Below are 16640 nucleotides of genomic sequence, written 5' to 3' on the forward strand. Positions count from 1 at the left end.
GCCGCACTCGCCCCGGGAGCCGCGGAGCTCGCTCGCGCCCGCCGCGCCGCCGCCGCCATCTTGCCGCCCTCGGATGTGATTGATCTTTTAACAGTGATAATTCTCTTAAACCCAGTTTACAGTTCAGTGTCGTTCAAGTCAAAATCCTGAAGCACTTTCTCTTTTACAAAGTTTGAAAGCTGATTCTCCATCTACAAATGGAAGAGTTAATATCATAAACACTTAGACATACTTGATTTGTACCAGAAAGAGCCCGCCTTAGCTGTTTACTTGCTAGCGTGTCTTTGCTATAGCAACAGCTATTTTGACTCCTATAGTCAGAGAAAAGGAATGACAAGGGTGCTTCTGTTTGTAACAATGCATTTTTCTTAAAAAAGTAAATATTTTTTCAAAAGGCAAATGATTAATAAAAGAATGAAGGAGAAAAGAAGGGCACAACTTCAGTAAGAAGACGAGAACCAGTATCTTATTTTGTCTTTTCTCACCCAGCCCTTCATCCCGAAACAAACATTCACACTGGTCTGCGTGCAGGACGTGGTGGGGCAATTAACTTCAGAAGCATATCTTGAAAAAAAAAAGAAGAAGAAGAAGAAGAAGAAGCAGCAGCATATCTTGCCCAGGAATTTGGTAGTCCATTCTAGAAGCTATAACTCACCTAAAAATCATAGTTACAAATTACAATTTATCTAGAATCTACTGCTTTTTGATATTTCATGTATATTTTTATAACCACTCTTTCTACTTTTACCACTGCCTTCCAACATAGATAATACCTCCATTTTTAGATGAGAAAACTCTGAGTGAGGAGGTTTAATTTGCTTAAAGAAACTGAGTGAGGTCGATTTCTAAGTGGCTGAGTCAGGAATAAAACTGAAGCCTAGCGGTTGCCAAAACCTGTGCTTTTTCTGCTACACCCTATCGCCTCTCTTCTGAGGAAGACGCGATGGAAAGAATTCCTCTGGCACTTCTCAAGCAATAGGATACCATGTCACTAGGAAGATTTTCTAGCCAAGATTTCGGTGCTTATGATGATTCATATTTAGATCATGTTCCTTGAGAGTAGGGGAAGATATGAAAGATATCTGTTAGCAGCTGGGTTTAACATCTGAGCACTGTAAATAAAGTTCTCAAGGAAACTATCCAATGATATTTTAGGGGATCTCAGAGGTCATAAAGCTGTTTATGCCTCTCCACAGCTAAAATTTCCACCCTTCCAGAAATTGCTTTCCACTTCCAGCCTTCATGATGGCAAAAAAAAAAAATGTTTTTATTGTTAAATTATTAAACGGCCGTAAGAAGGTTCTGAAAAAAATCAGAAGGCTCCGGTTCCTACACCCAAGCCCATGTTTTTTCAAGTAACTAAGCTATTAGAAGGGGGAACCCTCTTTACAGAGGTTCCTGGACACCTGTCTGGGACAGTGTCAAAACATTTCCCAGCCTACCACAAGAGAAAAATGGTCCTGAAGCCACACAATTATACACTTTCGGACCACAGCCTAAGGGAACAGATTTTGCCCCTTTTTTCTCCCTAGTAGAGAGCTGTGAACACAGATTCCAACAGAATTCAAAATTGTCAGTTGGAAAAATGTTGGCCTGGATATCAGGAAATCTGATTTCTCACTCCAGCGTTGACATTAGCAAATCATAAGTAGTTATGTAACTTCTCTAAGCCTGTCTCCTGTTCATAACATTTCACTGTTTAACCAAGTATCTTTTAAATCCTTCCTAGCTGAAACACTTTAGGAACCTTATTGGAGAGCTGGGAATTAGGAAATAATGACTTCTTGTGTTTGAAATTAACTTCAAATTATTACATGGTTATTTCTGCAACCTCTCTGTTGAAACTTGTGCCTATACCACATGGTCTGGTATAAGCACTGTCATTGGACCTTGTCCAATGTGAAGTATTCATTTGAAAGGATTCCACACGTTTTTATAAGTCAAAGTGTTTCACCACACTAAGACAGGCAAAGATAGACCATATCTCTTCTCGTTATTCCTGTTTTTTTCATGACACATAATCACACAGGTATGGTTACAGACACCTTGGTCTCAAACATTACACAGCTGTAGAATATTACAACTAAAAGGTATCAGACATGATCATGAAGTTTTTATTGATGAAAGAGGTAAGAAATTTTTTTGAATAATTAAGTTAGAAAGAATGATTTCATAAACATGGTCAGAAGTTAATTTCATTTAACTAAACAGCCTTAACAACTTCAAGGAAACTCTAGCCAAACAAAATTTTAATAAAATTTGTGTCTTCCCAGAAAATATGAGCCGTTTTGATGATGTCTAGTATTTGTCATAATTATACTCATTTGTAATTCAAACAATTTAGTAACTTAGAACAACTCATATTTCCAGGCCAAGTTCCCTTTGATTGGGACCCAGATGGTACAAAAACTTCTAGTATCTGCTTTCACATCCTCATAACTAATATTCAGAAGAACATTTGCCAGTTTTGAATTGCAAATAAATATGGGTCCATCAAAATATATGTCCTGCTGTCAGGCACTAATACACCATTTTCTGCCAGGAGAGATATCCATACATCCTTATTCCCAGAAACAGTGGCCGAGTGATTTGTACAGAAAGGTCTGAAGAATTGGGCTTGCCTTACCTTTTCACTGTAGCTAGAAAGGATGTCATCTTTTTCTGGAGAATTAATTTGCAGATTAAATATAGCCTCATCTGAAATTGTATGCTAATCGTTACAATATTGGAATAAGCATATCTGGGACACTAAAAATATAAGCAAAAGGTAGAAAAGGAAAGATGGAACCAAGTATTCAGACCTTCAGGGAAAATAGATTTCTTTCGCTGTATACATCTTTCTCCATAACAAAATGCTTTAGGCTCAGAGACTAATCATTAGTAACATTAAATGTCAAAGATGTGCTCTCTCATAAGTGACATTCAAAATGAACTGGTCCAAAAATTATCCATGAGTCAGTGACATACGGTATAATGCATACTGTATCTCAGACTGGCAGTCTTTCAAATTGCATTGTCGAGATTTGTTGGACCATGTGACCAAGTCAGATCTTACAAGTTCAGCTTCCCATATATTTTGTGGTTCTGCACTCTGCAGATGAGCCCGGTCATTCTGACAAGACTAGGTGGGCTGGGGTAGTGACTTACAAAAAATGGTCTTGCAGTGTCATCTGATTCCAACTGTACCTCTTCCATTCACAGAGAAACTTTAAAATTGGTTGAAAGGCACAGTGAAGGCCTTGTCATGCTCGATGCATAGAAAGCTCAGTAGGGATGCAGCAAAGGACAGGAGCCATTTTCACGCTGAACTAACTGCTCGGCACCCTGAAAGCCCTGTATATCAAAATTATCACTGTGGAAACAATGGCTTAGGATGGGCAGGATGTGTGTGAATGTGTGTGTGGCGGGTACCATCACATGTGTTATCACCGTAGACCAATCACGCATTGAGAATAAAATTTTTCTTCATATTCTGTTTGGGGCTGTGTCAGGGCAATTTCAAGTAAGTGAGTGGTTGAATGAGAGCAGCTGATGGTAGCATCTGGGCACCGTATAGGCTGGACCTGTGAACATTGCTCGCAGGCACGTCGGCACATCCTGGATCTGCTGAGAAAACTCACCTTCACTTTGTTTACCCAGTGAGAGAATAACACAGTTCTGGACTTTATAAATTGGAGATCTAAAGTGAAGACTGTGCCATATCATTTTTTTCATCTTCAGGTGTATTCTGACTGCAGGAAAAGGTAAGGGTCAGATCCTTTCGTGGTTCATAAAGTAATAATTGGGTTTTCATAACATTGTGAAAATATGCAACACGTTCCTATCTCACATCTTGATATCATGTTGGCACATTACCTGAATAATGTGGAAAATACAAGAAGACGGCATGGAGGTGTAATTTGGAAAGACCCATTGATGTTTAATGTTTCTAAATCTATCAAAATCTGAACAACAGTTCTAGCACTTGTGTTGTGGTTGATACATTGTGTCAACTTGGGGAGTCTAGAGGTTTGGCTAAGTAACTCAGCAGGAAGGCAGGATACTTACTTTGTATATATCCTGAGCCTGTTGCAGAGGAGGGCATGGAGATTATGTGAGAGCTACACGCCCCTTAGGTGGGGGTAGTATGTTTACAAAGTAAGGCAGGGAAAGAAGCTGCTTGCCACCATTCCTCCCATTTTGCTCTGGCTGTTTGCTGTTCAGCTGCCATTCCCCGCTTTGCTCTTGTTGCTTTGCTATCTTCTGCCTCGGAGCCAGCCAAGTATGGACTGAAACCTCCACAAACTCTGAGCTAAATAAACCTTTCCTTCCTTCATTTTGGGTGTTGGGTATTTTGTCTCAGCAACGAGAGAAAAGTAACCAAGACAACTTGCTTTGAAGATATGTCAAAACAGAGCTCTTGCATACAAGTGAACACATTATAAAACTGCAGGCTAAAAGTACTAGCTTTTCCTAAGTTGAGGTGTAGACAAAGTCTGGGGTTGTAGGTTCAAAAGGACAAGCTTGTTTGGAAAGGACCCACAGAGCCAGCGTGGGAGCTGATGGGGAAAGAGGGTGAGGGGCAAGGGGAGCTTTCTCGGGAGCGACGAGAAGGGTAAGAATGTTGAGTTTGTAGTGCAAGGGAATGTAATGCGAATGCTGTGACCCTTCTGAGAAAGCAGAAATGTGTGGAAGTCTCAGCCCAACCAGTGCTCTAGTCCTTGCACATAATTAGCAGCGCGAATGCTGAGGGTTAGTATGCCAAGATATTATAGATGAGTGACTCCCAATTTAATTAAGAATCATGGGACGAAATGATTTAAAATGTAGTAATCCAGAACCCACTCTTAAGTTAGAGGGTCCCTCTCAGTAGGTCTGCAATTGGTGCAGGAATCTGCCCTGGAAAGAGTACTTCAGTATTGTAATTCAAGTATTCCTTGCATTTTGAGAAATATATTGTACTGTTCAGAGCAAAGAATCTCTAATTCACTCATCTCTTCACCTTGCTTTTAAAAACAAAAGAAAATCTTCAATGAGGCCAGAGATACAGTTCAGTGGTAGAGCACTTGCCCAGCAAGCATGAGGCCTTAGGTTCCATCCCCAGGACTTAAAAATTCACAAAGTGTCTTATGATTGTCCTCTGCACTACGCTTTGAAATGTCATTTGTTTTAACAGCGTGATCCTATGAAGAACACATTAAGATGTTATGGTCTAGGTCCAGGGCATCCACAAAACCTTCATGTATTCAGGGGCGGGGCTTTCGGAGGTATTTAGATCTTGGGAGTGATATAGTCATCTGTGTTAAACCTCTGATGCATTCATAGCTGTCTTTGTATTAGGAGGTGGGGCCTGGCTAGAGGCAGTTGCCGTGGGTGTAACCTGGAAGGGTCTCTCTCCCCGTAGTTCCTCCCCTCGCTCTGTGTGCTGGCTGTCATGCCCCGAGCAGCTTCCCTCCAACATGCCCTCTTGCCTTGGAGCCAATAAATACCGTGAGTCAAAATAAACCTCTTCTCTTTACATTGCAAATGTTGGGTATTTTGTTCCAGCAATGACGAAGTGACTAAGACAGAAGGTAGAATCTCTGTTTCTTTTTTGGTTGGGGGAGGCAGCTGCGGGGTGAACTCAGGGTCTGTTGGATGTTAACTACACACTCTGCCACACAGTAACACCCCAACTCCTTCTGTTTTCATAGCTAAAAATGTTCAGTAACTTCTCCGAGGTCACATACTAGACCGTGTTTTTTCCTAAGCATTATTTTTAAATGATGTAATGAGTGGGAGATAAAATTGCCAAGTGACAAACTTCTGTAAGTGTCCGCAACTAGGGAGTGTGGTAGGTGGAGCTGTCACTTCCAACTAAGCCCCACAGATAACAATGACACACTGAAAATAGCTAATGGGTCATCAGTGTTCTCCTCTCTTATTATCAACAGCTCAGCTGATTGACAGGAAAGACGATTCCAGGGCTTGTTTCAAACTCCTAGGAAATAGAAAATGGTAGAAGTTGCACATCGTGTCTGATTGAGCTGTGGAGTGATGAGCATATGTACCTGGAAGGCTCTGAGGTACACTATCCTTCTGGCTCTTTCAGTCTAGTGTAAAGGAACATGCCTTGTGCCGTAGTATCACTGTCCTGACAGTGCAGAGGGGCAACCTAGAAGATTGGAAGGAGATACGGTAGCCTGATCAGAGAGTAGGAGAAAACCAGATTTGCCTCTAATCTCTGTTTTAGGGCTGATCGTTTCTCCTTTCTGAACCTCTGTCCTCTGGCTTTTAAAATGTGAAGAAAGAATCATGATTGATTAACTCTGGGTGCAGTGGCACCCACCTGTAATCCCAGCTATTCCAGAGGCTGAGACAAGAAGATCTCTTCAGCTCAGGAGTTCAAGATCAGCCTGGGAAATATACCAAGACTCCCATCTCTAAATAAATAAACAAATAAGTAAGTAAGTGCTTCATATGATAAACAAGAATTAAAAATTAAATAGACATGTGGGACTTCCTAACAGAGAAGTCATACAATAATATACATCGAGTTTGACCCTAATTTATACAACTTGAAAAGTATAAATTTCTCCAGTATCACCTTGTTGGTAGATGAAGGAGAAGACATGCTCAATGCACTGTGCTTTGATGAGTAATTCATAAACAATGTCAGATTGTTCAGGGGAGTGATAGAGGTGGATCAAAAGAAGCAAGTATCTTGAATATCTCATGAAGAAGCTAACTGCCTTTGAAAAAGCTGTTTCAGTTGCCTAAAGTGTTTTTTAAAAAAGTTTAGTTTGCTTATTAATGTAGTAGAACTTTTGAACTAGAACTTCTTTTCATGCTTCATTTGAAATTGAATTGTGTTGAGTACAGATCACGCACCTAGTTATAGAAATGGTATCTGTCTATCCCAAAGGCTTTTACATCTGGTCAAGAAGTCAATGATGTATTTAAACAGACACCCAGGGATGATGCTAGACAAAGAGAACTGCATTGAAGAAAGTACCTATAGACAATGTAGGTGACAGACACAGTGTAATGCGTGCTATAAGCACTTAGGCACGAGGCTCCGAGAAGGGAATTATCCGGGGACAATTCAAATCTTAACAAATGAGCAGAAGTTAACCAGAAAAAGAAAGGTGGACATTCCAGGAAAAGGATAGATGTGCAAGGTCACCACAGAAGAAAAAAGGTCGCACTTGAGATCTACCAACAGTAAGAATACTTAGAAACAAGAGTAGAGGTGGGTGCTTGGAACAGACACACAAAGAGAATAATAAGGATAGGTAGAAGGGGACAAGGAGATAAATCTCTTGCAGTAGGGAAAAAGTCCAAGGGGAAAAGTGCAAAGGTGAGGAGAAGGAGAAGGAGGAGGGGAGATAAGTATAATAAAGGTATGCCATGAACAGGAGCTTAATCACCGCTACTGTGTAAACACTATATGCTGTAGTATGAGCTAAGACTAATAACATCACAAAAAGTGGAAATGGGATAGGGGAATTGGAGGAGAGGGGGGAGGAGGAGGGAAGGGAAAAGGGATTAAAAAGAAAAGACACAAGCTGTGCTATGAACGTGTAACCACTCTTCAAGGTGATACTAAACTGCATGCACTGCAAACCTGTACTAATAAGATGTTTAAAAGTCTTAAACATGGAAAAGAAAAAAACTAAAAGTAGAAATTCCACTTTCACTCAGCGCTTCCTCTTCTAGATGAAGAGTTAAAGTCATCATGTTGCATGAATGTGTGCACACCCATGTTTCAGCAGCATAATTTAAAACGGCTAAATTTTGGGAAAGGTCTATATGCCCATCAACAGATGAATGGAGAAAGAAAATGTATTTATGCACAATAGAGGACCACCAAGCCCGAAAGAAAGATAAACATGAGGCATTTGTAGGTAAGTGGATACAACATGAGACCATAAAATCAAGTGAAATAAGTCAGACACACAAGCTGACATGCCACATGGTTTCTCTTATGTAAGAAACTTGAACAAAATAGGAGATAAATAATTAGGAAGTAGGAAGAGATCTTCAGATAGATGGGAGAATAAGAGAAAGAGGGAGGGAAAGAATGGGAGGGGAGAGAAAGGGAATTAAAAAATTGAAGAAGAAATGATAAAAAGCAGAGCTTTTGCAAACAGGAAGGGGATCAAGAGTTGGAAAGGACAGGGGAGGGTAGGAGGGTAGGGGATGAAATAAAAAGAATGAAGATGCATCATGCACAGGCACCCTCTCCCCACAATGATTGCAATCCTAATGTATTGCAAACGTACTAATAAAAATAAAGAAAAATAAGTGGCTGTCACCTTGAGAGGCCTTCTAGATTCAGCCCCAAATTAGATTAGAGAACAATGGAAACACTACCATTTTTGTGACCATTTCACACACCCTTGTGGGGGCCAATGGAGCAAAGATGGAAATACAATTTTAGAAGCTGATTGTGCTGAAGTACTTTAGACCTCTTTTCTTAGAGTCATGGATGGGGACATGAATTATCTGAATCATTTTTGTGCTCTTTGGAGACAACTATATTATAGCTCCAGGGATAGGAGCTGGGGGCCAGATGTAGTGTTGGCGTTCACAGAATTGAATAAAAAGCCTGTGTAATTTTTTTTGAAACAGGCTCTTGCTATGCAGTTCAGGCTGGTTTGAATTCACTATATAGCCCAGGCCGCCACAGACTCACAGCGATCCTCCTGCCTCTCCCTCCCAAGTGCTGAGATAACAGGTGTGCACCACCATGTCTGCTGTGTAATTATTTCAGTGTGAGAGAATAGTTGGAAAAAGTGGGTGTTCTAGAGGTTGTCCAATTTATTATGAGTTTTAGAGAGTACTGAAAGGAAAGCTTAAGCCAGCACAATACCTTTTTAAAAAAATTCAAATGGTTGGTTTGCATCATAATATGTGGCAGTTAAACTTAACTGTCACTTTGACTGGATTAAGACACTCCAGGAGAGATGACTGCATCTTGAGGGTGCTTTACTCACCAGTGAACTAATCCACTGATGTTCATAGCTCAATATGCTGTTAGGAGGTGGGGCCCAGTTGGAGGTAGGACACTGAGCCTGTGCTTTTGGAGGGTGTGTCTCTCACTGGCACTCTTCTGGGCTGGGGATGTAGCTCAGCGGCACAAGTGTCTACCTAGCAAGTGCAAGGTCCTGAGTCTGACTCCCAGTACCAAAAAAAAAAAAAAAATCACTGGCATTCTTCCCCCGTAAACTGATTCCAGGTTGCCATGGAGTGAGCAGCTTTGCTCTACCACATCGTTCTGCCATGAAATTTCTGCACTGGGGCCAGCTGACCATGGACTGAGGCCTCTGAAACTGTGAGCCAATAATAAATCACTCCTCCTTTAAGTTGCAGTGTCAGGTAGTTTATCCCAGCCAAAGGAAATCTAACCCTTGTGAACAGCTCAGCACAAAAGTGGAAAAAAGAATAATAAAGATATCACCCCACAGAGACCTATTCAATAGGTAAGATGGTCAGAAAGAAGAACTGGTCTGGCTACTATTGATAAAGATGGCCAGGTGGTGCAAGATCCAGTGTCAAAGCTCTGTGTAAACACAGATAAGGTTCAAACAACTGTTGGTGTCAAGAAGTTCCTTCTAGGTAGTGGGGCATGCTGGCACGGCATCCTAGAGGCGACCCAATCTGAAGGTCAGAGAGATGAAGTCAGAATCTTGAGATCTGCTGCTATGTGACATAACTGCCAGTGGGTGGAGAAGCACCCTGTGCTCCAACTATGCCTCATTAGCCATTGTACCCATAGCGTCTGATACAATGCCTAGAACATAAAATTTTCACAATAAGTACTTGTTGAATGAATGAATGAATGAATGACCTAAAGAAAAAAAGCTAGGGTAGTCCCAAGCCTCTGGGCTGGAACTCACTAACACAAGGATTCAGGGTCCTAGTCCTAGAGAAGAAGTAGCGTTTGGTAGTTGGTAAGCCAGCCCTTTCTGAGTGAGGACAGCCAACACTGAGAGCAGTGAAAGTACCACAATGGCTTAGAGGACCAGAGGTCTCAGGCGAGCTTACCTACAAAAGAAGACTTCTGTGTCAGACTGAGATTTAGCCAAAATGACTGGGACTCCTGGCTGTGGAAGATATCAGACATAATTTCCAGCCTCACAATTGAAGTTGTTAATGAATGCACTGGCCCTACCAGATGGCCCATCATGTGGCCTAAAATGGGTCCTAGCAATAGATCCAGTCAGAGATCGGGAAGGAAAGGAGGTAGGATTTAAAAAGCAAGGAAAAATTACATAGAGAATTACAGTCACTACCCTTATCTAATTAGGCGATATGTTATAACGCTAATGAATATGAGGATAAAACTTAAAACATAATCAAATGGTTTCCCTGAGTCAGTAATAAAACGGTCCTGAATAATGGTTCGGATGACACTGCTGTCACCCTGGCTGCACTGCTTATACCTGGTTAGGGAGGTCTTTGACCCTCAGTTTCCATTTCTGCTAAACAGCATGAGATATGGAGAGTGCCTCATACAGAGCTCGCAAACAGTAGACTCAGTAAGTGGTACCTGTCGTAAGCGTGGACGCTGGCCTCAGCCTTCGGGGAAAGATCTGCTGGTCCAGTGTCTGAAGAGAATCTTGTGTCACTCCTTTCACCCCTTCCTTCTACATCAACACACACAAACCTTCTCAAACCTACACACAAATGTCAGTACATTCTCGAAGGTCTTCTTCGAGTCAAAGAAGGTCTACTAGCCACTCACCAACCACCCGAGAACCACATACTTCTGAGTGGTGTGCTGTATCTTAAATCATAACAACTGCACACGCACATGTGTGGTGTGACTCCGAAATCAGGGACAGGACACTAAGGACTGTAGACCGCTGTTTCCCAGCTCCTACTGGGAACCTCTCAAAATCCAATGCTCTTAGAATCTCAAGCCTTTAGTGGGCACTTTAGGCTCTGGCCCAAAGTGTCTCGTGAATGAATTTCTTGTCCCTCTACCCTTGGGACCAGTTAAGGGAAAAGTATGAGGAGCAATGAACCAATGGGATTAATTGAAATGTGACCCTTTGACTTCACTTGGTTTCAAATCCTCACCAGTTGGGGCAACTTGGCTTATCTCAAATGCTAGAAATACCGCAGCATTTGTCACTTCGGTCCCAGCCAAGGGTCAAATGCTGCATCACACATGAAAGCTACAATAAATTCTAAACGCGGTTTTTATGGTTGACTTAGTTTTATTCACGTGAGAGCTACAGTGTCTGACAAAGGCTTCCTCTAACATTGCTTCTGGCGGTTGGATTAGGGTTTGGTTACAGACAGCGTGGGCCAGAGGGATGTGTGGTGAGACGAATCGGGGGCTGGTTACGATTCTCCATCACCGTGACTCCAGTGTAATTTTAACCTTGTGGCTGGTCTAACACATGTGCAGTAAGAGCTGGGGAATAAATCTAACGCCCACTGGCAAGCACTTGGCAGCCAGTGAGAGCAGCATCTTTGGAGAACACACATTCGATCCTAGCGCTGGGGCTCATCAGGCATTGTGGGTGCAGGTCAGAGGTGCCTGGGCGTGCCAAGAACGGCACCCCATGACGTGGCACGAGAGAGATCTCAGGGCACGCAGCAGACAGCTCCGGAGCATCTCAGTCAATCCCAGGAGTGCGGCATGGCCTCTAGTACTGATAGGACCTCACGAGGAGCCAGATTAGGAGAACCGTAATCAGGACAACAGTGAAGTTGAGAAACAGCTCCCGGGTAGATCGCTCCACCATCGCGGCGGCTGGGTGAGAACTTCAGGCAGACTTCTGAGGGCACACCACGCACTTCCAGGTTATCCTCTCCCCCTGATAGAAAGTAGTAAAAAAACCACGGGAGATTAATGAGCATTTTTCTGAGACAATGCTCATTCTTTCCTCACAACAAATATAAGTGTATGGAAAAGGGAGATTGATCGGGGCTGAACTGTGAGGCCCCCATTTGTATGTGGAAGTCCTAACCCGCAGTACCTAGCAATGTTACTGTATTTTACAAACATACATGTGCAAGCACCACATTGTGTCACTAGTGTAAATCTTGAAAGCGTTAATTCAAACTCAGAGGTATGATAGACACTGTGAAATGATAGGAAACCGCTGAACAGTAAAGGGCAACTGGGATGTGGGAAAAGAGAAGGGAAAGAAGGAGAAATTTTGTATGTATGTATATACATGACAGTTAACATGGTTGTTCTTCTGTCTTCTATTTCTATGCTGAAAGAAACTGTCAATGAGTCTTTGGTTGACCAGTATTGCATGTCTATATCTGTTTTCATGAGAAGCCACTTTGAAGATATCAATATATAATACAACCACCATTGTTAATTCCCTACCACTTTGTTTGTAACTCTGTATTGTCTGTATTGTGCTTGTGATATGTTGTAAAATGTTGTATGTCTGCTAATGTTCCCCCCTTTTATCTTTAAAATTAAAAAAAATGTTACTGTATTTTAAAATAGGGTCTTTCAAGAAGTAATTAAGTAAAATTGAGGTCCCTAAGGTGGGTCCTAATCTAAAGGGACTGGTGTATTTACAGGAAGAGATGATTAGGACACAGCCATGAGTGACAACATAAAAGCACAGGGAGATTATGGACATCTCAAGGAAAGAAAAAAGCCCTTAAAGACACCAACCAAGCCTTCTGACACCGTGGTCTTGAACAGTTCACTTCCAGACTCTCTTTGGACCCTGAAGATTTTGGACTTGCCACTTGAGCCAATTTCTTTCAAATCACACACACAAACACATGTACACACACACATGCACACGCTGGTGTTTGCCTGAAGAGCTCTGATTAACACAGAGGCTGGCTTCTCTGTCTGATGCCGTAAAGATCAACATTTTTTCCTATTTTTTTCTGTAATGATTGTACTGAGGTTTTTGATAAAATATGAAACACTGCATTTTTCTCTCTCCAGCTTCTGTGCATGTGTTCACTTTGTTAACAGAGTATTGGCAAGTAAGGCCACCAAAATGAAATAAAAAAGAAATGTAGTTTAATATTATTCTTGCTTTGAACTACATTTAGAAGTTGGGCACCATAATCCCTCAGGCTTCAGGCTGCTGTAGGTCTTCGTCTAACCCTGCACAGAATAGTTCAACAGCTGCATGGCTTCTTACAAGACTGCGCTGGGCACACAGCCTACAGGGGTCAACCAAAAGTCCCTCGCATTACAGGTACTCAGTCCAAAGGACAAGTGTCAGCCTCATGGGTATTTCTATCTCAACAAAGGCCTGTGCCAGCTATTTTTAGTCAGGTGCAGGATGTGCCTAGATGATAAACATTTCAAAGAGCAAGGATGCTATCTTCAGAGTGTGTACAGATTGTACATGCAGGAAATCATACTTCGCGAACATATGCAATGCAGTCAATCAAATGATTACTTTGAGTGATATAGTGTAATTGACACTTTGGCTATGCAATCTGGATTTTTAAACTTCTATAATTTATAAAATTTTAGGGAGACATTTATATTTTAGACATTTAAGACAAAATTCCACAATGAAATGAAAATGTTTAGATATGAAGGATTGGGGGCTGGGGATTTAGCTCAGCAGCACAGGGCCTGCCTGGCAAGTGCAAGGTCATGAATTCAATTCCCAGTACTGAAAAAAAAAAAAAATTAGATATAAAGAATATTTTGTTTCTAAGGTTGGAAATTCAAGAGGCAGAAATATTTGTTAGCAAATTTTTGGCATGAATGATATTTTCTGCCATCTAAAATTAACTATAATCACTATATGTACCATCTCATCAATAGACCGAATTATTAATCGCACAAATGACAGGTAAATAATTGGTTTTTATGTTATGTAATTGTTGGTGTAACAGACAGGCTCAAACCAGATGATGCCAACCAGTAGGTTGTTGAATCTGGCTTTAAAATACAGCCAATAATTATTCATTTCTGTTTCATTTCCCCTTTAATTCTTACCTATCTTTTGGCCTTTAGTGTGAAGGAAATAATAAATGGCCAGTGAAAATATTTACAGACATTTGCTTGGAGGAGAAAGGAATAGGACCAAGCATCAGAAACAGGCTCTGCCTTGTGGGCTTATTAATGAGCTCAACCTTGATGCCACTTGTCTGCTAAGTTCTCAAGAAATGCAGAGATGTGCAGAAACTATAAATCCCTATCGATAATGATAAAAACAGCCCAATTCAGGAAGGCAGAGTAGCTATCCCGTCAAATCTGCTTACACAAAGAGAATCATGGAGTATATATATATACATATATTCAATAGAAATATACATGGAAAGTAAAAAATGCTGTAGGAGACTGTTCCCATCATTCTGTTCACTTTACCTTCATAATTCAAGCAAGTATTACGGTTTTTACCTTTCCAAAAATTACAGCTGAGAAACTGACTTTTAGAGGAGGTCGTTTGTGTAATAGCATGTAGGAAGTTAGAGACAGAGCTAAAAATGGCACACTAGAACTAATTACCAGGTGCTAGAATATTCCATAGGAGTATTATAAGAATAAGTTATTGTAGCAATTAACAGACCTGGATGAACAAAGTTAGAATTTTCAACTATTATGGAAAACAATTTGTATTTTTTATTAAGGTGGAAAATGCTCTTCCTAATATCTAAAAATGTCAATACAGTACTACTCTAGATGTTCAAGTACACATGCTCCAGTATACATATACAAGGATGTTCACAGCAGCATTTCCAAAAGGACCCCAAGCTGGAAACAACTTAAATGTTTATAAACAGTAGAATAGATATACACGGTGGTGTATGTATACATTTGAATGCTATAGAACAAAGAAAATAGAGAAACTACTACAGTAACACAACAAATGGGTGGACCTCACAAATACAATTGTTGGACAAAAGACTTTACAAAAGAAACACAATATAACTCCAATTCTAGAAAGTTAAAAGCAAGGAATTTAATCATACTACTTAGGAGTGCAGCCTTTAAAGAAAAGCAAGGACAAGATGATCCCAACCTTTTGGGGCAGAAGTCAGAATGGGGAGGTGAATGGACTTCTGGGGTGGCAATGATGACCTGTGTCTTGATGAGTGATAGTTATACACGTGTCATCTTAGAATGATTGCTTAAGTACATATGTTTTGTACGCTTTTCACATTTTTCCAATCATCTTGAATTAACAAGCCTACTACCACATTTCTTACTAATTCTTGCACTTCATGGGAACCTTAAATATTTGTTGTTTTGTGCATTTTTAAATGATTGAAGCATAAAGAATTAAGATAAGAATTTCCAGTGAATTCAATTCAATCAGCATATATGCTAACTGTAAGGTGTGGACTTTACTTTCACACACATTTATACCCTTTATAAAAAATGAGCCAAAGTTATACAGAAATTCAGATCAGCAATGCTCCATTATTCAGCTTTGGCTGCATTTTAAACCTTCCCTAGAGTCGGGATCTCACCATATGATCTAAAGAAATTGCCATAGGAATGAACTGAAAGCCAAAATTCTGTGAATCAATTGTACTAGAGGTTTGCCGTTGGCTTTCTTTCATTAGAAACTTCAAGAAAATGTGAACTAGTCTTTCTTCTATTACCTGAAAAAATTGTAACAATAAGGAGAATGAAAATGCATACCAAAGAGAAATGGGAATCACTAAGATCCACTTTACATCTCATGCAGCAGCCTGTGAAACGATCATTATCTATTTTATCATGTAATGTGAGCATTCCTCTCTCATTTCCCACATGGACAGAGACACACACATACACACTTTATCCTGAGCATAAAAGCCTGAGTTACCTGAAGGTCAAGGGCAATACCTTGGTTGCAATAGGCTTCTCCTGGCTTTCTCCAACTGAGCTTCCAACTCCTGCTGTCCTAGGCTGTCTGCACTCCTGGACTCTGGGCAGTGCCTAAAGTAGTCCTAGGGACGTGGCAATCACTGTGATGTCACTGATGAAACATCTCAAAGAATAACCACCGAAGGTTCAAGGCTATTTGTGTGCAGGGTGCACGGCATTATGTTGACTAAGATACTGTTCCTTTGGCTGCCAGTTCGTTAACACTACAGGGCTTCAAAACCCAATGTTTCCAGTTGACTCTTACTGCAACCAATGTGGATTTTAAATCTATCTTTTATCTTTATGACTACTTCCAAAGTGTCTTTAAAACATCATAAACCAAGATGAATTTTAGCAAGTCAGTGCTGCACTTGGCTGCTGTCCCTATTCAGAATATGTAGGTGCAAAAATATGCTTCATTTTACCACTCAGATCTTGAGCTATTTGAAATGGGAAGAGCTAGCTCTCTGCCTTGCACCCACAACACACGCCCACATGCTGCAGAATTCCATAGGCACTCCTTCAAAACGGACTTCAGTCCAAGCAGTGAAAGCTATCCTCCCAGTCACCTGCTACACATAACTTTCCAGCTAAGCTACACGTTTACACATTCGTCTACAATTTCATCCAGAACAGCTGAGGAAGCTATGGTTTGTATATCTCGCTCAGTAAACTAACAGTAGGAAATGTGAGCAGAAAAACTCAATATTTGGATAGATTTGGAGTTAGGAGAACTGGTCAAAATTAGTAAAAATGTGAGTTATAGAACAAATGGAGGTACATAGGATCTATCTGAAAGAAATAAAATTATATAATTTTCAAATATAGCCACTGGCTAAAATCAGACTTTAAGATGAGTTTG

At 40.7% G+C, this 16640-nt stretch overlaps 1 protein-coding gene across 2 annotated transcripts; it reads right to left on the minus strand.

Annotated features, from left to right (window-relative positions):
• Positions 1-11166: 11166 nt before the first annotated feature.
• Positions 11167-15864, minus strand: Sln (sarcolipin). 2 transcript variants are annotated; one of them, XM_005378031.1, is made up of 2 exons: positions 15758-15864; positions 11167-11792 (listed from the first exon to the last, which is right to left on the minus strand). In XM_005378031.1, the coding sequence occupies exon 2, from the start codon at positions 11718-11720 to the stop codon at positions 11622-11624; it is 99 nt and encodes a 32-aa protein (XP_005378088.1). In that variant the 5' UTR covers positions 11721-11792; positions 15758-15864; the 3' UTR covers positions 11167-11621. The 2 variants fall into 2 exon arrangements, with proteins under 2 accessions (XP_005378088.1, XP_005378089.1); XM_005378032.2 differs by having other exon boundaries at positions 15738-15846.
• Positions 15865-16640: the final 776 nt, after the last annotated feature.

Source organism: Chinchilla lanigera, unplaced genomic scaffold (genome assembly GCF_000276665.1).
Source record: "Chinchilla lanigera isolate Chin_1 unplaced genomic scaffold, ChiLan1.0 scaffold00011, whole genome shotgun sequence".
Classification (NCBI taxonomy): domain Eukaryota; kingdom Metazoa; phylum Chordata; class Mammalia; order Rodentia; family Chinchillidae; genus Chinchilla; species Chinchilla lanigera.